Raw genomic sequence first — 27415 nt, 5'->3', positions numbered from 1 at the left:
CCGGATGCTTCGCGCTGAGGGTCCCCTTGGATCCAGGCCTGGATCCAAGGGCCTGGATGTTATGCCTCCCCCAGCGCCGATTCCACTGGCACCATGTCCACAGCCGGTGTCGGCTGTGTCTCCAGTGGACGTCGACCCCGGCCTCCACTCGAGGTAGACACGGAGCCAGCCAGCGTCGACTGGAGCCGGCGCCAAAGGGTACTTTTGTGACCCTGTTTTACCCTGGCTCTTTGAGACCAAATTGGCAGCCAGAGGAGGGTGAGGAGGATTGGGAGGGGTCTGGAGACCCTTTAACCGACCAGTTAGGTTATGAACCGGACTGGAGAGAGGAACTGGGGGAAGTCAGTGATCTGGATATCTCCCCAAACTTTGGCATGTTGTCTTCTCCTTCCGTGGCTATGGAGGAGGGAGCGTCATACACAGTGGTGTAGAGTAGGGCGGCCGAGGCTCTCCACCTCGAGCTACCTACGGTGACAGTCAGGACTAGCCTCCTGACAGAGGTGCTTTAACATGCAGCGAGCTCTTCTGAGCCCCTGCTGCCGTTTAATGAAGTCCTCACAAACATCCTTTTGGGGTCTGGTCCAGGCCCAGCACAGGGGCTCCTGCGGACAGGATGATTGTCTGACGCCACCGCCTGGCCCCAGGCGACCTCACTTTCCTCTCCCAACACCCCACCGCTGAGAGCTTGGTAGTCCGAGCCTCCACCTCCATGGGATCGTTCCCTACTGCTCCACCTTATAGGGAATCCAAAAAGCTGGACCATCTTGGGAAGATGTTTTCTTCCTCCAACTTGGGGCTGCGGTCGGTAAACACCACATGTCTGTTGGTCCGTTACACCCACTCTGTGCGGGATACGGCTTCGCAAGTGCTGCCTCAATGCCCGGAGGAGGCCCGGGCGTACTCTCTCGGGCAGTTGCCGAAGGGAGGGACGTAGCGAAGTTTACCATTCGCTGTGGGCTGGATACCGCCGACTCACTAGGCAGGACGATTTGCACGTCGATAGCCCTTCAACGCTATGCCTGGTTAAGGTCGACTGGCTTTTCAGGGGATGTCCAATCCACCCTTATGGACATGCCCTTTGATGACCATCGCCTATTTGGTGACAAAGCAGACACCGCGCTAGAGCGCTTTAAGGACTCTCGGGCTACAGCCAGGTCCTTGGGCCTCTCCACCACCCGCACTGCGCAGTCTGCTTTTTTCACTCCTGTTGTGGCTACGAAAGGGGTGCCACCCCCAAGTCTCACCCAGAGCCACAGGCCAGCGCAAGCTGTTCAGACCCTGCGCGGCCAGGGACGTGGGAACCACCGCTGTGGTTCTGGGGGCCAGCGGACGGGCCAGTACACCACAGCCCACTCTGCAGCAGCATCCAACCTCTCCTAGTCCGACCTTACAGGGCCACCAATCGCCAGTGGGCGGCAGGATTCACCATCACCTCCCCCACTGACGTACCAACACGTCGGACAGGTGGGTTTTGCAAATAGTCCTAAGGGACTACTCCCTCCCCTTCGAGACTACCCCTCCATCCATGTCACCTCAGTACCATTGCATGTCGGAGGATCATCTGGCCCTTCTCCAACAGGAAGTTTCGGCACTCTTGGCCAAAGGGGCCGTCGAGTGAGTTCCTGTCCCAGAAGTGGGTCGTTGTTGCTATTCCCCCAACTTTCTGGTGCCCAAGAAGGACAAAGGCCTGCGTCCTATCTTGGATCTCAGGAACGTCAACCGCTTTCTCAGGAGGGTGAAGTTCAAAATGTAGAGGCTGGCTCAGGCCCTGTCTGCCCTAGACCTTGGAGATTGGATTGTAGCGTTGGATTTGCAGGACACCTATTTTCACATTCCCGTCCTGCTGGCCCACCGGCGTTACATGCGGTTCACTGTAGGCCACAAGCACTTTCAGTATACTGTGTTCCCCTGTGGCATTACCAGCGCCCCTCGGGTGTTCACGAAAGTGATGGCGCTGGCCGATGCTCATCTGCGCAGATCAGGAGTTCCAGACTTCCCCTATCTCGACGACTGGCTGTTGAAGGTGGACTCGCCCCAGGCTGACCTCTCCCCCCTCCAGACTACGGCCACGCTCCTGCTCCTGGTGTTCTCCATAAACGTGCCGAAGTCACACCTGATTCCCTCTCAGAAACGACTCTTCATCGGAGCGGTTTTGGACACAACGCAGTTTGGGTCTATCCTCCCGAACAGCGAGTCTGGGATATTCGACCTGATTCCAATCTTTCAGCCTCTATCCCCGGTTTCGGCCATGATGACCCTCAGGCTACTGGGCCTGATGGCCTCCTGCAGGTTGACCATGCCAGATGGCATATGTGGGCTCTGCAGTGGGACCCAAAGTTCCAGTGGACACAACGTCAGGGGAACCTGTCTGATTGTGCCTGGATCTCGGAGGGCACTGCACACCAATTGCAGTGGTGGCTAATAAACCAGGATTGGGTCAACGGCAGGTAACTCTCCCTTCCCCAACCAGAGTTCACAGTGGTGACCGATGCATCACTTCTGGGATGGGGCTGCCACATGGGGGAGGCGGAGATGAGAGGCCTCTGGTCTCTGGCGGAGTTCGGACTCCACATCAACCTTCTGGAGCTTCGGGCGATTCATCTTGCACTCAAAGCATTGCTTCCCTCTGTCGGTGTAAGAGAAGTGCAGGTGTTCACACCATGTGGAAACGCAACAAGCAAGGCGGGGTGAGGTTGTGGACCCTATGTCAGGAGGCCCTCCACCTCTGGACATGGCGGGAACATCAGGGCATGTCCCTGGTGGTTCAACACCTGGCAGGTTCCCTGAACGCCAGGGTGGGTGAACTCAGCCGCAGGTGCATAATGGATCACAAATGGCGTCTTCACACGGAGGTGGTGCAAGGTCTCTTTCGATAGTGGGGAAGGCCTTGGTTAGATCTATCCGCCACCAAAGAAAACGCGCAATATCAGCAATTCTGCGCTTTGAAATTTCCAAGGTGGCACTCGCTAGGCGACGCTTTTTGTCACAAGTGGAGTTGCGGTCTTCTATTCGCCTTTCTGTCTATGCCACTTCTGCCCAGAGTGCTGAAGAAGATCAAGCGCAACCGGGCCCAAGTATTTCTTGTGGCTCCGGATTGGGCACTAATAGTCTGGTATCCCGAGCTACTACACATGGCCATCGATCCTCCGATCCGACTGCCTCTTCGGGAGGATCTTCTGCCGCAGCAGCAGGGGACGTTCCTCCACCCGAACCTGTCCACCCTCCACCTCCTTGCGTGGAGATTGAGCGGCGGCAGTTGACGTCGTTTGACCTGGCTCCCGAAATCTGTGATGTTATCTTGGCAGCCAGGTGTCCCTCCACTAAGACTATATACGCCTGCAGATGGATCAAATTTGTGGCATGGTGCACATCAAAGGCTGTGGATCACCTTTCCGTTCTCTTTCTGGGGTTCTCTTGTTCCTCCTTTCTTTGGCAAAGCAGGTCTCTGCTCTGGGCACTCTACAGGGCTACTTATCGGCCATTTCAGCCTTCCTCATGCTTCCTGATCAGCCTTCTCTTTTCAAGCCCCTGTTGTAAATCGTTTCCTTAAGAACATTACTCATCTTTTTCCCCCTGTTCCCTTCATAATGCCCCAGTGGGACTTGAACTTGATTCTTACAGATCTTATGTGCGCTCCCTTTGAGCCGCTACATAATTGTCCTCTCACACTTCTAACTTTGAAAACTGCCTTTCTGGTTGCCATCACCTCTGCGCGCAGGGTGAGTGAGCTACAAGCTCTTTCTTCCAAGCCTCCCTTTCTGGCTGTTCATCCGGACAAGGTCGTCCTCGGAACTAGACCTTCCTTTCTTCCCAAGGTGATTACTTCTTTCCACATTGCCCAAACCATCACTTTGCCCACCTTCTTTCTGCCTCCACGTCCTTCAAAAGAGGAAGAGAGGCTCCACCGTCTGGATCCAAAACGTGCGCTATCCTTCTACTTGGATCGCACCAAACCATTCCGGGTGGACGACCAGCTCTTTGTGGGTTACGTGGCCACCAAGAAAGGTTGTGCCGTGCACAAACAGACCATCTCCACGTGAGTCGTTCTGTGCATCAAAGCTTGCTATTCTTTTGCAAAGAAGGAGCCTCCAGTGGGACTGTGCACCCATTATATCAGGGTGACGCCAGCTACCACTGCTTTGGGACGGGGACTCCCCCTTAATGACATCTGTCAGGCAGCTACGTGGGCATCGCTGCACACGTTCACCTAACACTACTGCCTGGACGGCCAAGTCCGGAGAGATGGCTTCTTTGGCCATTCTGTTCTCCAGAACTTTCTGGTGTGCACTTAATTTGGAGAACCACCTCTGGGGTTGGTATTGCTGGGGTATCTATTCGAAGTTATGGAATCTATAACTATCTTTCTTTCAGATGAACAAGTTACTTACTTTTGGTAACAATATATCTGTAAGAAACATAGGTTAGTTATAGATTCCTTGCCCCCCCCCCCCACCCATCCTCCCCATTCTGCAAACTGACTTCTAGGGTTAAGGACTTCCTTTCAGGGCACTAGTTTTGTGCACTAGTGATCATTGTCTTGCATGGCTGCACTTCTGGCGTGGAAAGCCGTGTACAGAACCAACCGCAACGTTATCCCGGCGACCACGACGCCAACGACGAATGCAGAGTCAACTGATGCCACTTTCCGACGTGCAGGGGTACTGCTGACGAAAAACTTTCCAGATCCAGTCTGACGCCTGGGGGTAATTCTAAGGTAAGGAATCTATAACTAACCTATGTTTCTTACAGATATATCGTTAATAAAGGTAAGCAACTTGTTCAGTTGTCTAACGAGATAGGGCTTTATTCGAACAAGCACAACGTTATTTGTTGACATATTTGAAATAGATCAATGTTCGCCATGACAACTGACCGCATTCTTTAGAAACATAATTAAGGATCAGAATACCGATAGAATAGCATCCCAAGTGTTAAGTACAATAAAAACCCGCGGAAGACTAACAAACCATTTAACAAGTTCATCAGTTACTAGCGTGGTTAGTGTATCGACGCCCAATATCTACTCAGCAACATAAAAATCATTATCCACAATATTTGGAAAGCATGGGAATTATTAAGTTCCTGCAGAATAAAACAGCTGAGTAGCTAAAATGGCTAAGTGGCATACTCAACAAATGCCATTAATCGGGCGCTTTATTTTAAAATCATTATCTTATTTTGGGGTCTGTTTAAATCATTAAATTGAATATATGTAACACTAGTCCCTGTAGACACTGAGTGAGGGAACTCCTGTATTCCTGTATCCTAGCACATTCAGTGTCATCAAAAGGCCTGCCAAGCATTTCTAAGAGTGGATCGGGATAAGTCAAGCTATTGTTGGAATGCCCTCAAAAACACTGTATTCATTTCCCCCAGGTGCCTGCAGTGTGCAGCGTTTGATGCATCTTGTGTGTCGGGGGCATTTGAGATAGAGTATGAAAGAGAGTGGTGAAAGAGTGTCAGATGCGTTTGCATAAATGAGGGAGATCGCAGGCCACTACTATCGAAGGGAAACTTTTCGCTTCACCATTGAGGAAGAGATTGCCCGCAATAGAGAGCCCAACCTCGTGGCAAGTTTGTAAGTGTTCCGATCTCAACCAACCCGCTGCTGTGGGCAGGCCTGATAAGGGGTTAGATAGAGTAAGTTGTTTCACTGTGCCGGTTAGTTTATTGGTCCTAGCTGAACAGGCCTGTGGGCTGCAGATTTAGGTGAGTAAAGGGGAATAGGATGTAGTTCAAAAGACCATCCTTGACATCAGTCATCAGAAGGCCCCTCTCATACAGGGAGAGAGAGCTACCGGGCCACCCACTGCAGCTGGGCAACTAAGCTATACCATTCGAAATCTGGGAGGGCCAGTCCTCCTGCGTCCACCGGAGGATTTAGAGTAGCAAGGGACACCCAACGTCACCCTTCTCCCCAGATCAAGGTGACCAGAGAAGAGTCTTGTTGCATAAAGAAAGACCGTGGGAGGAGGGGGAAGTTGGTAAAGTAAAGGAAATAACGATAACTCTACTATTTTTACCAAAGCCACACTACCAATTACCGATAATGGCAATGGACTGATGACCAAAAAGCGATGTGGGTTCGGAATGTACGTATCACTTTACCCAGGTTTCCATCCTCAGGTGTGTGATAGATGTTGACCCCCAGATATCAAAAGATGGCCATTTCAAATGGTAGCCAGGGATCTAACGGAGTGTGAGGCGGAGGTCTGTCGGTCTGTTGTAAAGCAGAGACAAGTGATTTAGTCCATTCACCCCGAGGGTCGAAAGGGCCACAAACTCCGAGAAAACCTGGGCGATATCGAATCAATTAACATCAGTGTCATGAATATACAAGAGGAGGTTTCTCTAAAGGTAAATTGATTTTCTGTGGATTATGAATGTCAAGTTGATAAATATTTCTAACATGTGTTTGGTGATTTGTTTTGCAGATGAGGAGGAAATCACTTACCCACCGACTTACCGGTACGATCGAGGATCTCGTGATCAGTATGTGTGGCACAAGCAGAAACCCACCGGGGTATGTTCATGTTTATTTCTGAAAAGAGGATCATTGTGGAAGACAGTTGTCGGGCAAATGAGCATGGAACTAAATTCCTTGCATGCACAATTTAATTCTAAATAGATGTACTTGTGAAAAGTATACCACATAGGATATTGTTCATACATCAGTTGCTGTCGGCTCCCTCTTTGAAAACAGACATTGACGTGGCTGAGTTGTTAAAATACATTTGCTTCATACTAATAAATTAAGGCTTTGTTTTATAATTTATCCACACAATAAAGCTGGTGTTAAAGAATCGTTGCCCTCACACTGAAACAGAAGACACCACTGTTTAGATATTAACTAATGGCAGCTTTAGCGGTCTGTTCTATAAAGCTAGACCATACCAATGCTTACAGTGTGCTTTGGGTTAGCGCATTTTTTACAATTGGTTTTCTTTCTTGTCATTCTAATTTGATTGCCTCTTATTGAATGACTTGCCTTCCTCTTCATTTGTTTATTGCTCCCTTCAAACATGTCCTTACTATCCTTTAGATTGGTTGATTTGTATCCTTCCATTGCTTACATTCCTTTAGTCTATTTATTTCAGCATGGAAAAGCATGTGTTGTTTCCTCCATCAAATCGACACTGCACTTTCTGTGCTGCTCTCCCCCTCCATAACTCATGCGCTACTTCACCCATCCTCCTTGTCTGGCTTTTTTAAAATTAATTTCTAACCCTGTCCACCCCTCTCCTGCGTTGACTTCTCTGTTTTTCCGTTTCTTTGTTCTTCAAGGTTTAAAAAAATTATAATTTCGTAGAGCTGTGCAGCTCCAGTATACTACCAGACAACTCCTTTTTTAGGTCTCGCGCCTAGTGTTGCAGTGCGCAGCACGAGACATTTAGTAGGTGAAAAACAGGGTTTGAGATCCTGACCTAGGAATCGAACACGCTTGTGCGTGTGCTTTTCCTTTTGTGGGCCGATATTGGCCTTTGCGTGCCTCTTGTAATGTAAGTCAGCACGCACTAGGCCAAAAGCGGGCGCATTGCTCCGCCTGCAGCCCCTTGATGTCTGTTACGAGCACCGGCCATCATGTGATTTCAATTATTTCTATTATGTACGTTTGCAAATTTTTTTTAATGTATTGCTCCGAGGTTGGCATTTGCCATCTTGGAACAGTAAATTAAATGTTAAATAAAGGAAGAAAATACAGCAGTTATGCAGTTAAGTTTTGTCTCCTTTCTGGTGAAGAATTGGCTTGGTAGTTTGGTCTGCCCTGTTCCCATGATGCACTGGGCCAGGGACAGACTAATTTGCATATAGCCAGGTTCTGAGCTGGGATGGGGCAGTGAGCTAAATAACGGTGATGGATCAAGCCCTGATCTTTGGACTGGGTAAGAGTGGTCTGCTTAATTCAGACACTCTGTTCATCACCACCCCCTTTTCTGAATCGTTTTGTCCACCATAAGCGTGGAAGGGTATACTCAGACATGAGTCCCTTGCTCACTGCTCCATCAGGATTCAAGCAAGCCGGGCCGACGACGCCTGGAATGGCAGAAACCGGTCCCCGGAAGCTTGTCTCCTTTCTGGTGAAGAATTGGCTTGGTAGTTTGGTCTGCCCTGTTCCCATGATGCACTGGGCCAGGGACAGACTAATTTGCATATAGCCAGGTTCTGAGCTGGGATGGGGCAGTGAGCTAAATAACGGTGATGGATCAAGCCCTGATCTTTGGACTGGGTAAGAGTGGTCTGCTTAATTCAGACACTCTGTTCATCACCACCCCCTTTTCTGAATCATTTTGTCCACCATAAGCGTGGAAGGGTATACTCAGACATGAGTCCCTTGCTCACTGCTCCATCAGGATTCAAGCAAGCCGGGCCGACGACGCCTGGAATGGCAGAAACCGGTCCCCGGAAGCTTGTCTCCTTTCTGGTGAAGAATTGGCTTGGTAGTTTGGTCTGCCCTGTTCCCATGATGCACTGGGCCAGGGACAGACTAATTTGCATATAGCCAGGTTCTGAGCTGGGATGGGGCAGTGAGCTAAATAACGGTGATGGATCAAGCCCTGATCTTTGGACTGGGTAAGAGTGGTCTGCTTAATTCAGACACTCTGTTCATCACCACCCCCCCTTTTCTGAATCGTTAAGTTTTATAAAGCAGTGGTGTTATAAAACATAACTGCATACGTTTTGTGATGCACACACACACTTCGTCACTGTGTGATGGGTCATTTTTGTTTTGGCTGGACACTGTTCCACACTGGCAAACTAATACTTTTTTCTTTTTGCTGACTCAGAACAGCATTAGCAAAAGCATTGGCAAAGCCAAAAGGTGAGGTAAAGCCATTGAAACACAAGACCTATTGCCTTTGTCAATGCTTGCTTTTATTAGGATGCGTAAATTATTTCTGCTGTGCAAATGTTAGGATAGGTTTATGTTTGCAGCACAGTAAGGCATCAGCTCTGTATTCTGTAATCAAAGTCAAAGAAAAAAATTATTTTACAGATTAATTAAAATCATTACAATAGAAAAAATAACTATTTACGCCAAAAGCATGGGCACCTTATAGTACAGAGTAATCTAACATTAATCACTGTAAAGAGGGTAGCTTTTTTTCTAACGGAGGCACACAACACATAAGTCCCAATGTATGAAGCAGTGCTCTTCACCATAGCAGGTTTCTCCTCAAATTAGCCATCCTTTTGGAAAGAAAACTGGCTGTGATTTAGATGGTTAATGCTGAGCAACTGACATATTAAACTGTGAGCCCAGGTTTTGTTTGTGAGCAGACCTTGCATATCAACCTAAAGCCATTTCCCCACTTCATAGAAGGGAGTGGCGTTGGCATTACCTGTGGGTGGCTTTTTGAGGCTTTCAATTCGTCTGAAGAAATCTGCTTGTCCAATCTCTATGGCGAGTTAGATTTTATCAGGGCCAGCTATTTTAAGGCCTACTGGCCCAGTCTGGTGAGAGAGCTGGAGCTGGCAAAGAACTGGTGTTCTCCTCCAGGGGATCTTCATCTAAAGTCATAAGCACTGATTAGTCCCGTCCACGCTGCGGATTCCGGAGATCATCTTCTTAATTTTTTTTTATTTGTAATAAACTTTGTACGTAGTACCTTACATAAACATATATTTGCAGCCTAAAGAGAGGCAAAATGGTCAGGTTACATTAAGTTTTCATATTAAAAAGAATCCAATCACATATGAATATGTTATTAATAACAAATGGCTATAGAAAATATTTAACAAATCTTTAGTAAATGGAAAAGGAAAGCGAATATGAGACATTGTTAGCCAATAGGCTACCATTTCAAAGAATAGTAGAGAAAACTGGCACCATGCCTTTAGGAACCTCACAGCACCCCCTGTATCCCATCATGCCTTACAGAAGATAGTTAGGTCAGGTAATTTTTACGGTGATTAGGAATCCTGAGTGAAGTATTTGTTTAGAGCTGTAATAGTTCCTGTCCCGGGAGGGTTGATTATGAATTTGACAAGGATTACCCTGGAAGAGAACTAGGGTTACAGGTAAGCAACTATTCCCTAGTCTTCCAGGAGATCCTCATCAATAGATATTAGCACTGAATAGAATAGCAAGCCCATCTCACAAGAAGTGGTCATCAGCTACAAAAACTACCCAAAAAGATTCCTCAAAGAAACCTGTCCTACTTGAGTATCTGCTTTGAGTCTGAATCTAGACAATAATGCATAGTAAAGGTATGTCCAGATCTCCACGTAGCGCCTTTACATTTTGCAGGAATGAGAACTTTTCTTAGGGGAGATGCAGTTGCAGCCTTTTCCCTTGTAGAATGTGCCCTAGGTCTAGTAGGTAAGGGTTTTTTAGCTAGTTGGTATGGGGGAAGTATACAGGAGATTATCTACCTAGACATAGTCTATCTTATAGAAACTTCAAGCTGCAGATTCCTTACCTTTGAATGTCTGTAAGCGTTAGACTGGATTCTGAAGATTTTTCGTGAGCAGTCCACCGCATGTCGGTATGTGGCGTCCATTGGCTCAGCGTGCGGCGTCCACGCAGGAAGTGACATTGTGGTACCTATATAGGTACCACCTAGGCACTCTGATGTCAGTTCTTTTCTTTCCGCGCCAGCCAGCGCTGATCCGGAGTAGAGCTACCCTCAGTCACTTTTTGACTGGATTTTTTTCAACGTTTTGTCAACCGTTTTTGAGGAATTTTCCTCTTGATGTTTTTAGGTCTGTTATCCAGGAAGGCCAGATTCAAACCCTGCAGAGCCTGTCACCAACCGGTGTCAGTGACGGACCCGCACATCATCTCCCTGTGGTGTTTGGAGTGTAGCCACAACTCGAAGTTGTGCTCCAATTGCCATGCGATGAACCTGAAAGCTTTGAAAGCTCATGGCGGCCCAGCATTTGACTGCGCAAATCAACATCTCAGACGAGAGTATCTATTCCTGGATCCGGACCGGCGCTGGTCATAACATCTCGACCTTCCCCGGCACCTGTTGCGATGCTCTCGGCTCACACTGATGGCGCCATCCTCATTGTCATCCCCGACACAGAGCTATATGGGCGCCGCACGATTCCAACAACAGCAGAAACCTTGACTCCTAGATAAGAGCCTGAGCCCTATTCTCTTGAGCTAGGCCTCGGGGAAGACTGAGAGGTGTCTCTGGACCCTTCAGAATACCATCCCCATGAAAGAAGACCCAAATTAGGACTTGTGTGAGGAGCTGAGTAAAGCCAGTGAACTGGATACTTCTCAGGATACTGGTATGCTTTCTTCCCCTACCGTGACTGCGGAGGAGGGAGCCTCGTGTGCAATGGTAGTGCGGAGGGCAGCTGAGGTCCTTGACCTTTAGGTGCCTTCGGTGTCAGTCAAGACTAACATCTCGACAGAGGTGTTGCAACAAGAAGTCTCCATATCCGAACTCCTGCTCCTGTTCAATGACACCCTCACAGATGTCCTTTTGGGGACCTGGTCCTGTGAATAGGACGGTCGCGCCCCGCCCCGCCCCATGGGACCCAAACTTCCTCACCCTACCCCTGAGAGAATGTTGGTCGAAGCCTCCAGATCCAAGGGTGCATTCCCACCGTCCGCATGTGTAGGGAATCCAGGAGGCTGGATTCTTTGGGGAAGAAGATGTTTTCTTCTGCCAGGCTGTCATTGCCATCTGTGAACATCACATGCCTTTTGGGCCATTATTCCCACACTATATGGTACACGGTTGCACAAGTGCTGCTACAAGTCCTGAAGGAGGCCAGGGCTGTCCTCACAAAGCTGTTATTGACAGGAGATATGCAGCAAAGTTCACAATCAGAGGCAGACATGGCACTACCGACTTATTGGGCAGAGCGGTGTCATCGACAATGGCCCTGAGGTGCCACGTCTGGTTGAGGACAAGTGGCTTTTCGGGGGATGCTCAGGCTTCCCTTATGGACATGCCCTTCGATGGCACCCCTCTTCGGAGACAAAGCGGATCCAGCGTTCGAGCGATTCCGGGACTTTCGATCTATGGCCAGGTCGTTGGCCCTTTCTGTGGCCCCACGTCATCCCCCAAACTGATTTTGCTCCATTTGTGGCTACGGATGGGGGGGGGGGCAGCTGCACCAATTCCCTCCCAGCTACCATGCCACGTGTGCTCCCCAGCCTCTGCGTAGACAAGGGTACGGTACCCATAAACCTCGGGGTCAGGTGGCCAGTGGTCTGGTCAGTCCGCCACTCAACACCTGGCAACTGCAGCTTCCAAACCCTCCTAATCTACCCCCTTACAACAAACCCAGCAGTGTGGAGTTATGGACCCTGTGCCAAGAGGCCCTTTGCCACTGGACATGGCTGGAACAGCAGAGCATATCCCTGGTGGTTCAACACCTGGTGGGCTCTCTGAACGCCAGGGCAGACTAGCTCAGCCGAAGATGGCTATCAGGTCATGAATGGTGTCTCCACCCAGAGGTGGCTCAATGTCTCTTTCAGAGGAGGGGAGAGCCTTAGTTGGATCTGTTCGCCTCTGCCTAGAACACACACTGTGAATAGTTTTGCGCGCTGAAGTTTTCAAGGCGGCTCTGGTTCGGAGACGCTTTTCGTCTTGAGTGGCGCTCAGGCCTCCTGTATGCCTTTCCACCCATACCGCTCTTGCCCAGAGTTCTCAAGAAGATCAGTAACAACCGGGCCCAAGTCATTCTTGTGGCTCCGGACTGGGAATAGAGAGTCTGGTATCCCAAGCTACTGACCATGGCCATCGATCCTCTGATCAGACTTCCCCTTCGGAAGGATCTTCTGTCGCAGCAGCATTGGAGGGTTCTTCACCCAGACCTGTCCACTCTCTGCCTTCTTGCATAGAGATTGAGCGTCGACAGTTGACAGCTTTTGGCCTTCCTCCAGAAATCTGTAACATCGTTTTGGCAGCTTGGCATCCCTCCACCAAGACGGAATATGCCTGCCTTTGGAATAAATTTGTGGTATGGTGTGCAGAAAAAAGTGTTGATCCCCTTTCTGCCTCTCTTTCTGAAGTCTTACTCTTCATTCTTTACCTTGCCCCGCAGGACTCTGCTCTGGGCACTCTTAAGGGCTATCTCTTTGCCTGTCTGCCTTCTTGTGCCTGCCTAACAAACCCTCATTGTTTAAGTCCCCAATTGTACATAGGTTCCTCAAAGATCTTACCCATCTCTTCACTCCTTCACCATTTTTTATGCCTCAGTAGGACCTTAATTTGGACGAAATATTTTTGATGTGCGCTCCTTTTGAGCCTCTACATAATTGTCCCCTCAGGCTTCTCACACTGAGAACAGCTTTCCTTGTGGCAATTACATCTGCTCGTAGAGTGAGAGAGCTGCAGGCCTTATCATCAAATCTGCCATACCTCTCTGTATATCCAGACAGATTGGTGCTTCGCTCAAGGGCCTCTTTTCTATCAAAAGTGCTCTCACCCTTTCATGTAGGCCAATTGATCACCCTGGCAACTTTATATGCACCTCCACATTCCTCAAAAGAAGAGGAGTGACTCCACCGCCTGGACAGCACACTAGGGCTCTGGGTGGACGACCAACTCTTCGTGGGGTATATGCTAAAAAAGGTTGGGCAGTGAATTATCTCTCTTTGGGTCCTACTCTGCATCAAAATCTGTTACGCACTGGCCAAGAAATAACCTCCTGAAGGTTTTCAAGCTCATTCCACCAAAGCTAAAGCTCTTCCGGTTATGGTATTGCTTGGGTATTTTTTCTAACGTAAGGGTTCTGCAGCTAGAAGTCCATATCAACCATTACAAAAAGGAAACTACTGGTCTGTGACAGAAGGTGATACAAGGCAAGATCAGAATCTATAACGTCACCCTAGACTGTGCTAAATTAGGAAAGAATCCCATCAGCCCACCAAATGGCAGAACTTCATCATCTGGGATTTGTAAGTCTGGTACCTAATAGGACAGATCTCCTTATCAAATCAAGAGCTGTACCAATTCATAATACCAGTGATGGATCAAGCCATAGTTGTTTCTGAAGTCGGTGGTGCTGAAAAACAGGTTTTGCAGTGATTATAGGTATAACAAAAAAGAAGGTGCAATTTAAAATTGACTACCATGGTAACAAAGACAGCTTTAATATACGCTTACCACAGTGTCAAGACTAAAAACAGAGTGTGGATAGTTTGACATGATAACTATCATCAGTTGGTTAAACAAGTCTACATGTTTCAGCCATTCTTGGTGATATTGACCTCTGGCTTTCTTCAGGACTGGAGACTACAGTACTGCAAAATACGACGAGAAAACTGTGTGGTGAAAAAAAAGTTAAATCAAAAATGGTTGGTGTGATACATCCTACCATACTCTGTGACTTTGATATGTAGGACGATTTTCACAGGACACTTAGATTCGTTCCCATTATTTCATGGGAGTAAACCTCACCTCTCCTGGCAACTGCTCAGGTGATGAGGCCCCGCTCTGTCCGTCGGTACCTCTGACTACTCCTAAGCCGAAGGGGAGGTGGCCTCCCCTTCTGGCTACTCCTAAGCCGAAGGGGAGGTGGCCTCTGCTCTGGTATCTCCTTTTCAGACTTACGCCTTTTAAGGTGCACAGGAGACACAGATGCATTGCAACTGCTGAAGGCATTTTGTTTTCTCCCACAACATTAAAAATGGAGGACAGTAAGCCTCTATAAGGGTTGGAGGCATTTTTGTGGCTTCTGCAAGTTATTGTTTTTTTCTTAAGGCTGTATTCGTGTGATTTGTTTTTTTAATTATTTTAAATGCATCCTCTAAAAGCCAGGCTTTTTGCCCTTTATACAACAAAAAGGTCACTTAAGGTGCTGGTATTTATATACCGCATCATACATGCATTTAACCCCTGTTTTAATCCCCAGCTAAAGTAATGACGTAATTTGCCCCCCTTTGTCCACATGGTTAAAAGGGGAATTAATGATGCCTTTTATCATCAAATTATGTTATCAAGTTAAGTTTTGGCTCCTTTGTACAAAAATCTTAATTTTACAAAAAATAATTTTAATTTGTGTATCGGTTGACTTTGAAATGCCTCTGCCAGGCTCTCAATATTCCCCATACACAATCAATCACTCCTTACCTGAAGATGCTGCACTGGCTTCCAATACAATAGCCGATCCATTTCAAATGGCTGATGCTGACACACAGAACTTTCCATAAGAAAGGCCCTAAATAGCTGATGGACAAACTAAGTCAATGTTGCCCAAACAGATCACCTTGATGTTCTAATTTTCTCCTTCTTAAATGTCCTGGGCTTATTAGGGCTAGGAAGGGAGGATGCTCCTTTTTATTCCTTGCCGCCAATCAGTGGAATAGCTCTAATTTTCTCTGTTTGAGCCATTCCTTCTGAATTTTCTTTAACAAAACAGTTGAAGTAATGGTGCGCTAAACTTGAAGCACCTGTTTTCCTGTCCAGAGGTTCTCCACAGAAACACAAAAAGGCGTGGGGGAAGTGGTAGGCATATTGTGGTCTGTAACAAGTCAGCATGGGCATATTGTATTGTACATTTATTATCTTTCATAAGAGCCTACAGTAGATTGTGTGAAACTAATAAAATGTGATTATAAAAAAAACACTAGTTGAAAACCTGGCTATTCTAAATCATTTAAATAGTGTGTTTCTACTTTAGTGTGTGGCCTACTGAAATAGCGCCAGGACACCCTTGCCTGCAGATATTGCACCATAGAAATTTGCATTCACTCATACATTGGTATCAGCTATAGAACAAAACTATACAACAACCAACAGCTGTTTCACCGAGTAAGTCACTTTTTCACAGACAGTGTAGATTCTTTTATGATAGGTTACTTCACTAGTACTTTCCTTACGTCTCATTGAATACTGATACCCCTTCTGGTCTCTCAAATGTCATGAGTATGTAAAACATTTGCTTCTGTAACCTCTTTCCAGGTGCGTACCAATGTTCCCTCCTGGTGTGATCGTGTGTTATGGAAATCCTACCCTGAGACTCACATCATCTGTAATTCCTATGGTAAGTACTGTTGTGATAGCCATCAAACTGCATTTATAGAGACCAGAATCTTAGAAAGACTCAAGGAGATACTACTTACTTCTCCAGTATTAGATCTTTCATAGATTCACATGCTTGAATCATCCCACGGTATACATATAAAAGCAGTAGATAATACTACCATACGCTACCATGCAATGAACAGTCACTGCAATAACCTGTCCATATTCCTTTGGAAAAAAGAACCAAACTTAAGTAGCAGCCAATCAGGTGACGGCACCCTCTAGAACAACCCACGGTAAGAAGAGGCTGCATGCTGAGGATCCTCATAAGAACTGTATCTACTGCCTCTACCCTCAGCATAAGGTAAAGGACTGCAAGATTTGTAGGACCTTTTCAACCAAAACCCTCAAGGAGAGATAGGGTAGGTTGTTGATTTGGCTTCACAGACTGATGTCTTCTCTGAGGATGAGGAGAGCTCTACCTCACAGGCTTCCCAGGAAACATCCAAAAGGAGAGAAAGATCTCATGAATGTCCTGAAGTTTCCAAGAAAAAGGCTTCTAAAAAGTCTTGTCAGGAAGATACAGGCACCTCACAAAAAGGAAAGCATTAATTTCCTACTGATGTGAAAAGCCATACACATGAAAAACAATGTTTTCCAAAGATACTGCAGGGAAAAGAGCATCAGAAGAAGAAACTCCTCTTGTAGAATGAGCCTTGGCCTTGATCGTAAGCAGTTTACCCGCCTTAGTATGACAAAGCTGAATAGCAGCAGCGATCCATCGTGCAATAGTTCATTTTGTGACAGCAGAACCCAGTCTTAGAGGACATAAGAGACTAGCAACTGATCCTTTCTGCGTAGCTGCTTGGTTCTTTGGAAATTAAACTTAAGGCAACGTTTAACATCCAAGGAGTGGAAAGATTTCTCCGCCGGTGAAGAAGGATGTGGGAAAAAGGTGCCTAGAACAACAGGTTCATTAAGGTGAAACTGAGTTGGAACCTTCAAGATTAATTTAGAGTAAAGCAGTAGGGCTCTCTTATGATGAAGGCTTGAGTTTCATTTACTCTCCTTGCAGAAATAAGCGCAAGATGTAATGTCACTTTACAGGTGAGAAACTTGAGCTCAATTTTGTGAATTGGTTCAAACTGTGGTTTCATTAGTTGACAGGACTACTTTAAGGCGCCATTCTGGCAGAGGAGAGCGAATGGGAGGGAAAGTCCTGAAAATTCCCTTCATGAACTGCTTGATGATACGAGAAGAGCGATGAGAAAAAGCGTCGGAAGTGCGCCTGTATCTGGAAAGGGCAGCGAGATGGACCCGGACGCATATGCCAGGCTTGATTTTGCCAGAAATACGAGATAAGGCAAGATTTGTTCTGGAGAAAAGGGTGAGCGTTATTCCAAAGGCACCAAAAACAAAAACTTTTCCATTTCAGTTTGTACATTGTAGTTGTAGATTCGGCTCTAGCTCTGGACAATATATCTCTACAATCTTGGGGAATTACTAAATTCATGAACTCATTGAACTCAGGTGCCAAGCATGCAACTGAAGAGAAGCTGGGTGCGGATGCAAGATTTGCCCCTTGCTCGTGGTTTGCACAGTTGTTGTTACTGGCAGGCGATAAGGCTTGGATTTTGACAGCAAGAGTAGCTCCATGAACCAATGTTGGCAGGGCCAAGTTGGAGCAATGAGGATAAGCTGGCACAGTTCCGGTCTCAATTTCATCAGAACCCTGGGAATGAGAGGGCACGGGTAAACATAGTACCCAAAGATCCATGACCATCTTATTGAAAACACATTCCCCCATGACCCTCTCTGAGGTTCTCCGCTGGTGAAGAACCAGCATTTCTGGTTCCCTTGAGATGTTCCCTGACACCTAAGTTGGGTGTTCTCCATTTCTGGAAGATGGAACCGAGAATTAGTTGATTGAGTTCCCACCCGTGATTTGTTTGACATAATCTGCTCAAGGTGTCTGCCAGGTTGTTCTTTATTCCTGGTAGATGCTCTGCCTTGATGGGTATGTGATGCCACAGTGTCCATTCCCAGATCCTTTGAGCTTCGAAAGATAGGATTGGAGATCTTGTTCCTCCCTGTTTGTTGAGATAATGCACACAGGTGGTATTGTTTGTACGAATGAAGACTGAGGATGCTCGTATCCATTAGAGAAACGACTGAAGGGCTAGGAAAATTGCTCTTAGTTCTAGAAAACTGGAGGTCCTGAAGATGCACCCCCAACCTTCCACTGATGCATCTATGGTCACAACTCTGGAAGAGGAGAGAGGAATGTCAGCCCCACAGAGAGATTGTTGGTGGACTGCCACCGAGGAAGTGCGCTTCTCATGACCCGGGTGATCTGAATAATATCGTCGAATGATCCGGTTATCTGAAGCCATTGTCTGTCCAATTGCTCCCAAAAAGGCCTCATCCGTAGGCGTGCGTGAGGTACCATGAGGATGGCAGAGGACATCATGCTGAGAAAGGATTTGAGGAGACGGAGAGACGCTAACTATTTTGGAGAGATTGTGAACCAGAGATGGAATGGGTTCGGTCTTTCTGTGGATAAGAATACCTTGTTTTGGAGAGTATCCAATGTTGTCCCGAGAAACGTTATCCGCTGTGAAGGTATGAGAATGGAAGCAGTTGAAATTGTGGCATCCCCCAGTTTCACCTCGTGGAGACATGGTCTCCCAGTGCTCCTCCCGCTCGGCGGTTGAGGAGGCCTTACGCGACTCCGCACCCCGTCTTTCCGAGAGCCAGGGCTTCAATGGTTCAGGTGAGGGAGTATTATAACTCTTTACACCTCATCTTTGGGATGCCTTTGGGCCCAAGGAAGCGAATGGGGTGCTGTTGGAGAGTTTATCCTCAGTGATGGTTGGCCATCGGAGTCGTTGGGCGGCGCCAATCAGATTCAGCCGGCTCTGCTTCGGTGCAGGTATACAGTCCTTCGGGATCTCTATCTACGGTGCCTGTTTTCGATCCTGCGACTCCGACACTGATGCCGGTAGCACCGGTAGAAGTCATCCCTCCTCCTCCTACAGACATTGATGCATCGCCTTCTGGACATCATACGGTATCCAATGAGGAGTCGACAGTGCAGACTGAGGGGAATGTGCTGCTGTTTGTTACTAATCAGGAAGAGACTTCTGAAAGTCACCTTGTGTCGGCTGGGACAGTGCTTTTTCAGCCCATTTCTGATACTATTGCTTCTCACGTGGAGGAGGGCAGGGATTCTGATCTTGGAGAGGCTAGTGGGCTGGAATCTTCACCAGCTTCGGGGTTACTTTCTCCCCGTAGTCTCATACTGAGGTGAGTTCCTCATTCGTGGATATGCCGAGGAGAGTGGATTCCGGCATGCGGAGGTACTGTTGAAAAATTTCCGGGTCCAGTCAGACACCAGGGGGGAATTCAAAGTTAAGGAATCTGTGACTAGACTGTGTCTCTACTAGCTACTAAGTTACCTAAGGTAAATAACTTGTTCATATAGTTGTTACCAATCAGGCGTACCCTAACACAGGGTGTAATGCTTATGTAAATTAACACAAATCATTATCCCAGCATACCTTGGTGCACCTGTACGATAACAAAGAAGGACTTATTAGTGATGCTATTTATACAGCGCTTACTACCTTTGATGAGGCCCTAAAGCATTTTACAACTGGTGGCATGCTACTCTGTGGGATTCCAGTGTTCCTGTTGTAGTCTAGCATAATGCTCACATTTGAACCCGTATGTTTGAATTAAATTTGTAGTAGTTCCCCCTCATGCACATATTAACATTTTGTGCCATTTCCTTATATTTGCTGTTAATTTCATGTATGCATTGTTAGTGATCTGCTTTACTTGTCATGCACACATATGCTAGTTGTCATGCTGCGTATAATCTAGTTGTCATGTAATTTGTGCACAGTTCAGCAACCAGTTATTGTGAAAATAGATTTTGTTACTTGGGAATAGTGACTATAAGGTGTGTACTCCTTGAAACAACAGAAGAATACCCCTTGGAGGCACTATTAAATCCAAAAGGAGTCTACCCATGAGCAAGAGGGAAGCAACAGAAAGCAACCAGTTGTGAGCCACTGTTAAATCACTGGGGAGTATTAAAAGAAGTCAAACCAGAAGCGACACAGTAACAGTCAATTGGAGGCACTGTTAAATTGCCACAGCTCATTATATGGCATTTACACAGCGACAACAGAAAGAAATTTATTGAAGGCACTGTTAAGCCACCACAGGAGTATTATATGCAGGCTTCCCAGGAGTGACAGAGGAGGAGCCTATAGGAAATGGCTATCTTTTGCATGATTCCCCCACCAGATGTTTGCCTTAACTGGTTTTGCTGGTAATAGAACTCTCTGCACTTTACCAGTGCTAACCAGAGGTAAAGGGCATGTGCTCCTCTTGTCAACAAGATGAAATTGGCATACTCCTAAGTGGTTAATAGTTAACTTAGCTATAAGTCTCTAATATATGATACAAAGTGTTCCCAGGGCCTGTAAGTTAAATGTCAGTAGTGGACTTCACAACCTGTTGTGCCATCCACCACAGTGACAGTGTAATGCAGTAGTCTTAGTCCCCAATCTTTTCCATGACGAGTACTACTTCTAATTGCTAAAAAAACATTATGATCTCTGCTTAATATACGATTCTGTAAGGGTACACATGGGCCAGGTGACTTAATTACTGCCACTGAAGAATCCCAGTCCTGCCCACTGAGCAAGAAGAATTAAAATCACAAAAGGTGTACCCCAAAAGGTTTACCTCAAATCAAATCTTCAAGGAACAATTGTGTCTTTTTGCTTATGAGTGAGAGAAAGAAAAAGTATGTAAGAGAGAAAGAGAGACAAAGAGGGAAGAGAGAGAATGAATGAGAGAAAAAGAGAAAGAAAACTATTAAGGGGAGAAAATTGTCAGAATGAGTCAAGTAAGAAAAGAGAAAAAGAAAGACGAAACATTTAGAGAAAGAATGATGGGAAGGAGAGAAGAAATGAAAAGTAATATACAGACAAAAGTGAAAGAAAAGGAGGCGAAGAATGAGAGAAAGAAAAGAGATAGAAAAATGAAGAAAGAACTGTGATAGGAAAGAAGGGCGTGGAAGAAAGAAAAACAAAAGACCAAGAAACAAAGAAAGAAAACAGGAGAAAGAAACAAGGTGAAAATAAAAGGAGAGAAGGAGAGAAAAAAGAAAAGAAATCAAGGAAGAGGAACGTGGAGAAAATTAATTGCAGACAGAAAGAAAAACAGTACATGGAGAAAAAAAGAAAGGATAATAAAGAGTTGGAAAAAGGTACAATGAAAAGAGAGAAAATGGAAATAAAATAAGAAAATTAAAGAGGAAAGAAAGTTAAAAATGCAGCAAGGAGAGGAAACAGTATAATTAGAGAAGTTGAGGAAGACAGGACAGAACAAAAGGAAGCAGAATAAGAGAGACTAAAATAGAGAGGAAGATAAGGAAGCAGGAAGATTGCAATAACTGAATAAAGAAATACGTAGAATAAATTAGGGGAGGAAAGAGAAAGCAGAAGCTAGTCAAAAAGTGTTTAGAAAAAATCACGAAAAAATGGAGAAAAAGAAATGAAAGAGGAAAAGGAAAGAAAGAGATGACAATAGAAGAAAAAATAAACTAGTAAAGAAAGAGTTTTCATAAGCGGTTAGCCTGCATTGTCTTCAAAGGCTTCATAGAGTGGGCGGACTGTTTTAAAGAGCTGCTTTAGCTGGTGGGTGTCTGTTTTCAAACCAGCTCACAAGGAATTATAATGTGTGAGCGACTGAGAGACAGCCTGCGAGCTACTGGTAGCTTACGATCAACTTGTTGGAGACAGCTGATCTAGAGACCTGGGGACCCCTTGCATATCTCCAGTAGATAGTGAACGGTCGTTTCACCAATATGAGCGCAAGATCCATGAACTTTGTTGTGACTTTATTTTTAGTGGGCCTTGGGAACAACCCCAGGAGACAAAGCACTGGTTCTACGGTGAGGGTGCACTCCATAACCTCCTCACCACCATCTCACTCCTGAAGCCTCCCATATGTACTATTTCTGCGTCCAACATCTGGCACATAGGACAATATGAGGCAGCTCCAGGATAGTACATACTGATCCTGACCGGTGTTAGGTAGGCCCCTGTGCAAGTAATAAAAGTTAATCATCAATTTAAACTGCTCGTTCCTGGATACCCAGGGCATTCCCTCCAATATCCTACCTCTTTCTGCATCCATGATAGCGGTGCCCACATTAGTCTTCCAAACATCTTTAAGGGTAGTAAGGGAAGTGTGAGTATCTGCCCGGAGTGTGGAATAGAGTGTTGGGACAGCCGTGCGCCTACCAGAAGTTGTGCAGAGTACTTGGCAGCCCTGAAGAGTCACGTGTTCCGCCCGTCTCAGGAGCGCAGCCAGTACACCATACAACGAAAAGTGGCCCACCAGTAGATCATACCCCAGCTGCTGGTCCTTGATGGGATGCAGAGTCCCGGCATCGTAGAGATCCCCGATTTTCAGCAGGCCCAGGTCCGCCCAGACCCTCAGTCTATGCCCTGTGGCAAGTGGCATGTGAGCCAACTAATGGGCACCGCTAAGGCGAATGTAGAAGCAAATATCCCACCCACAAATGTCTGGCCACCCCCTGCAGAGTGCATAAGTCCATAAGCACAGCTTTTGATAGTATTACTTCTCTCAAAATCAGCGCCATTACCAAACAAAGATTCCATACTCCTTGCTACATCACTGAGCTAAAGCAAGAAAAATCCACCTTTAAAACATTTGAGAGATGATGGTGACAAGATTTTTTAGGAAATTGAACCCAAACCATCTCTCTTGGCCCATTTAAATCCCGTACCTTGAGGATTGGAACTGGTGTTCCACAGGGTTTTAGTCTGAGCCCTCCCTTATTTAATATATATAGGACCCCCCTCGTCAAGATTGTTGAATCTTTTTGCTTCGAAATAATATATGTGTATGACATACAGTTGGTCATCTCGTTTGACAGAGATCTGGATACAGCTAAAGATGACTTTGCCAAGGGAATGATAGTGATCTCGGGATGGATGACAACCAATTGTCTCCAGCTGAATGTGGAAAAAGTAGAGATCATGCTGTTTGGTAAGCCCCAATAACTAAATTATGGTGAATTAGGTGCTGTCCCCACCCCCTACGCAGGTAGTCCAACATCTTGGAGTGACAATAGATCAAGCTGTATCCATGAAAGAACAAGTCCTATCTGCTACGGGCACTTGCTTCAATACAATGCGACTACTGAGGAGAGCCTTTCCATTTTTTCCATTTACAGCTAGATAAATATTAGTCCAGGCACTCATAATTAGCAGAATGGACTATGGCAATGCTCTGTTGGTTTCAGCAAATGAGGCACTTATGTCCAAATTACAAGTGGTACAAAATGCATCAGCTAGGCTTGTCTGTAACATCCCTTCAGGCTCTGCTTCTATACCACTGCTGAAATTGCTACACTGGTTACCAGTAAGGCGAAAAGAAGCATCTTTGATATTTGTTGCCTGACACATAATGCCTTGATGGGCAACGTTCTGATATTATTCGAAGCCGAGACTCAGACGCTACTCCCCAGCTAGGAATCTAAGATCTATGGACAAAGCTCTGCTGACTGTACCTCTAATTTGATTGACAGGATGCGGAGGCAGAGCCATTTCCTACATGGCCCCTGTATACTGGAATAATTTACCCCTTCATCTACGTCTCTGCACAGATTATAATAAGTTCAGAATAATGGTAAAGATGTTTGTTTTGAAGGCGCTCTTTTTTTTGCCTGAGACTGCATTAAATACAAAGATACCCCTCCTGCTATATAAATTAAAATAACATAATAATAATTGGCTTCTTTTTTAAAATGAAAATAAAATAAAATTTGGCCTTCTTTAGCCTTTTTATAGGCTGCAAATAGATTATATGAATGTATTTTTATTTTTAAGTGCTCCAGGATCCCGAGCGTGGGTGTGATTATTTAGTGCTTATTACTATGATGAGGATTCCCTTGAAAGAGAACTAGGATTACAGGTAAGCAGCTTTTCATTTTCAAAGGATTTCCCAATGCAAAACACACTATCAACTTTTATTTCAAAATCTAATTTTGAGACTACCAAAATTAGCTGCCTCCATAAAAGCATAAGAGGAGGAGATGTTGGAACTGCTCTTTGGTATTCTGGGTGTAGAGTTTGGAGTTCCTCACTTGTGTTAATTACTTACTCCACGTAAACCTTTCTGTATTCCTTGGCTATGTTGGTATATGTTGGCTATGTTATGATTTGAAAGTATTCACTTGAGCAGGTGAATAAATTAGTTTCTTTCTGTTTGCTATGTTTTGCAGGGTGCACTGATGACATTGTGACCAGCGACCACTCACCGGTGTTCGGGACGTTTGAAGTTGGGGTGACCTCTCAGTTTGTTTCCAAGAAAGGTACAATAGGGGGTTTTTGTTACCATTGTAGGGTCATTAGCAACCTGTGAAGCAACAATGTTAATAAATATGGGATATGAATGACCATGGCACAATTGATGACATAACAAAACATTGCACTATATCTTGCATGTGAGCAGTAGAGCAGTGTACGTGGGATGTCCTTCCTAATTGCCTCAGTAAATTGGGTGGAGTTCCTCCAGATCTCATTATATGATTTACAAACCTCATGGTCTATCGCACTGCCCAATGCTTTAGTGAGCACCACCTCTTTAATCTCCATCTGATTATGTTCTAGGTCTCCTAAAGTCTTCAGAACAAGCTTTCATAGAGTTTGAAAACATTGAAGCCATTGTAAAGACTGCCAGCAGGACCAAGTTCTTCATTGAGTTCTACTCAACGTGCCTTGAAGGTAATTTACTGGTGGAAACAGATGTACAGTTTATCCTTCCCACTCCTGCCGGAAGTTTATGGGTTGGAAGGGGTAGTCAAATGATTTTATGCAGAAAAAGAGGTCATGGCCTCCAAGAAGATACACTAGGTGCCCTCATACTACTGAACATGGATTGTAGGCCAATCTTTCTGTGTCAGCCCAAAATGCATTGGGATTGTCCAAATATTTGATGTGTCTCATTAATTGGTCCATGGAATATTTAATTTATGAAACGTCATCACATTGAGAATGTGATTATACTTAAATGAAGAAATTCACAAACCAATAAAACCAGCTAACAAACGAGATTGAGTCTAACTGGATTTTAATTATTATTGGAAAACCGAATACTTTTCCCCTCTGGGAACCCAGCTGTGCATCTAGGGGACGCTATTCCTAGGGGGGAGCGCTACTTCCAGGAATTCAGACTTTTGATCTGAAATCGATACCATTCGGCACGCCCTCAGCCTAGTCAAAGAATTATCTTGGATACAAACCCATCAGAGAAGCAGAGTGCATGAACCAGCCCAAATACTCTTATATTCCATGGACATAACGCTGCTAGATAAATGCAGTGCGTTGGGGGTTGGTTTATTGACGATTTGCGGCCATAGATGTGTCCTTTGACATGAATACTGTGTATCCTCGATTTCTTCACATGATTTAGATTATGTGCTGCAAATGAAGGTGTGTTTCCAAACTACAGTTTGAACTGTGTGCCAAAGGGCCATAGTAATCATGTTTCCTTATTGATCTTTCTGCATAAATCATACTGTCCAGAAGCCCCCTTGCGTCCCTTCTATTCCCTTCTATCCGAGTTTAATGTTTCTTGCATGTCTTAGAGTACAAGAAGAGCTGCGAGAATGACACCCAGAGCAGTGACAACATCAACTTCCTGAAGGTCCAGTGGTCATCCAGGCAGCTGCCCACGGTAAGGCTCATCCTTCTTTATAGATATGTGACCTTTGGTCACTGCTCAAGATGCTCACAAGCAGGTCACCTTATTGTACTTTACTGGTAACAAAGTCACTGGACACTTTGTGTATTTAACTCTACCACCCAATAGACAACTATATCTTAAAAAAATATATGAACACATTAAACATTTATATTTTCAAGATGCAATTCCTTGCTCCAGGGTAATGTAATTTTATTTAGTTGCAGAGTTACTAAGCACATGAAACCGATGACACATGTAGACCACAAGGGAGTGTTTGGGAAGTGGGACTGGCATTGAGGGAGGCGAGGGCCAATAGGGGTCATTTATCCCAAAGTGACAATTTCCAGAATTCATAAAGTATGCCTCCTGGACTTAGTGGCAACATAAAATACAAAGTAAACTTCATCAAGGTTTATTAAAAGCGATCCATGAATAGAACAAGCATGTAAAGACTTGGTCTGTGAAAACAAATCAGGCTGCTATGTACGTTTAAGGATGTCATGACTCATTAGAAGCAATGTTGAAATGCTGCACCCCTATTTATAAAGACTTTTTCTGTAAAAGGTTCAATCTGCATTTACCATCAGCATAGCTATACATATAAATGCTACGGGTTATTGTTATAGCAACACAAAAAAGATGATTGACGGAATGCTGAACATTTCAAAAATTCACCCCCAGTCACAGATCTGGGTTAAATCCATTGTTTTTTTGCTCACCATGCCTCTCCAGTTCGGACCCAGCCATTTGTAAATCAGTCTTTGGCCTGCTCCCCATGGGAACAGCCCAGCCCGAACTGCCAAGACAGTCCTCCCTGGACCGGAAACAAGCATCCTGTTTCAGGATATCACCCCTCATCAGCCTGGCTACATTTGAAGCCAAAGGCACAGTGAACACGAGACCCACATCTGGGCATACCCTTCCCAATTAGGGCTACTATAGTAACACAAAAAGCAGATTTTTTTTATGGATTCACATGCTTGAATCATCCCTGTTGCCGAGCTGAGAGTCCCTTAGTAACATCTCACAAGCAGCTCTATAATAATTTGATTCCATAACTAAAAATAAAACTGTCATTTGAAAAGAACCACATTTCAACCAATCTGAGACAATCAGCCTGATAACCACATACTGCGAAGCCACCAGCCTTCCCATTTATACCACATGTTGTGTGTGAAGGGAGTGATCTGAACTCTGATTATTTCTCAACAGATAGGTGACTTTTCTTTCAACTTCAACTTTTGCAATTCATTGAAGATCTCTTCACATTTCCCTGGGATTACCATTTAAAGCAGTCAATGTCTGACTCTTAAAAAAACAGAAAAAAGGCTCTTTGGAACTTTTGGAACTTATGTCAAGAAAAGGTTACTCTCTGAAGACCCTCATAAGTGGTGTTTTTATTTTCTCTACCCTAACTATACAGCTAAGAAGTAGAAAACAATCCACACATTCTCAACTAAAACCTTAAAAGACAGAGAATTATGACTTAATTTGCCTGCAGAAGGTCAGATCTAAAGAAGCACCATCTTCTGAAAAGACTAGGATGACTAAAAAAAAAGACCACATAACATCAAAGGGTGCTTTCAGAGGAGAGGCATCCTGAGTCTCAGAATTCTGAACCACCTTCCTCAAAAAAGGTCAGAAATCAGAAGACCAAAGATGCCTTTTTGAGGAGATAATTCACA

At 45.4% G+C, this 27415-nt stretch overlaps 1 protein-coding gene across 3 annotated transcripts in view; it reads left to right on the top strand.

The window, feature by feature from the left end:
- Positions 1-27415, top strand: part of INPPL1 (inositol polyphosphate phosphatase like 1) — a 755507-nt gene that overhangs the window by 585792 nt on the left and 142300 nt on the right. For all 3 annotated transcript variants that reach the window (XM_078658619.1, XM_078658620.1, XM_078658621.1), the window contains 5 exons: positions 6435-6523; positions 15873-15954; positions 24268-24357; positions 24656-24769; positions 25633-25721. In XM_078658619.1, the coding sequence (XP_078514745.1) occupies positions 6435-6523; positions 15873-15954; positions 24268-24357; positions 24656-24769; positions 25633-25721 (464 nt within the window). The remainder of the gene's footprint in view (positions 1-6434; positions 6524-15872; positions 15955-24267; positions 24358-24655; positions 24770-25632; positions 25722-27415) is intronic.

The sequence above is a fragment of the Lissotriton helveticus genome, chromosome 8, assembly GCF_964261635.1.
Source record: "Lissotriton helveticus chromosome 8, aLisHel1.1, whole genome shotgun sequence".
In the NCBI taxonomy this organism is placed as follows: Eukaryota; Metazoa; Chordata; class Amphibia; order Caudata; family Salamandridae; genus Lissotriton; species Lissotriton helveticus.
The sequence above is the reverse complement of the archived record's forward strand: the minus strand, read 5'-3'. Positions and strand labels throughout refer to the sequence as shown.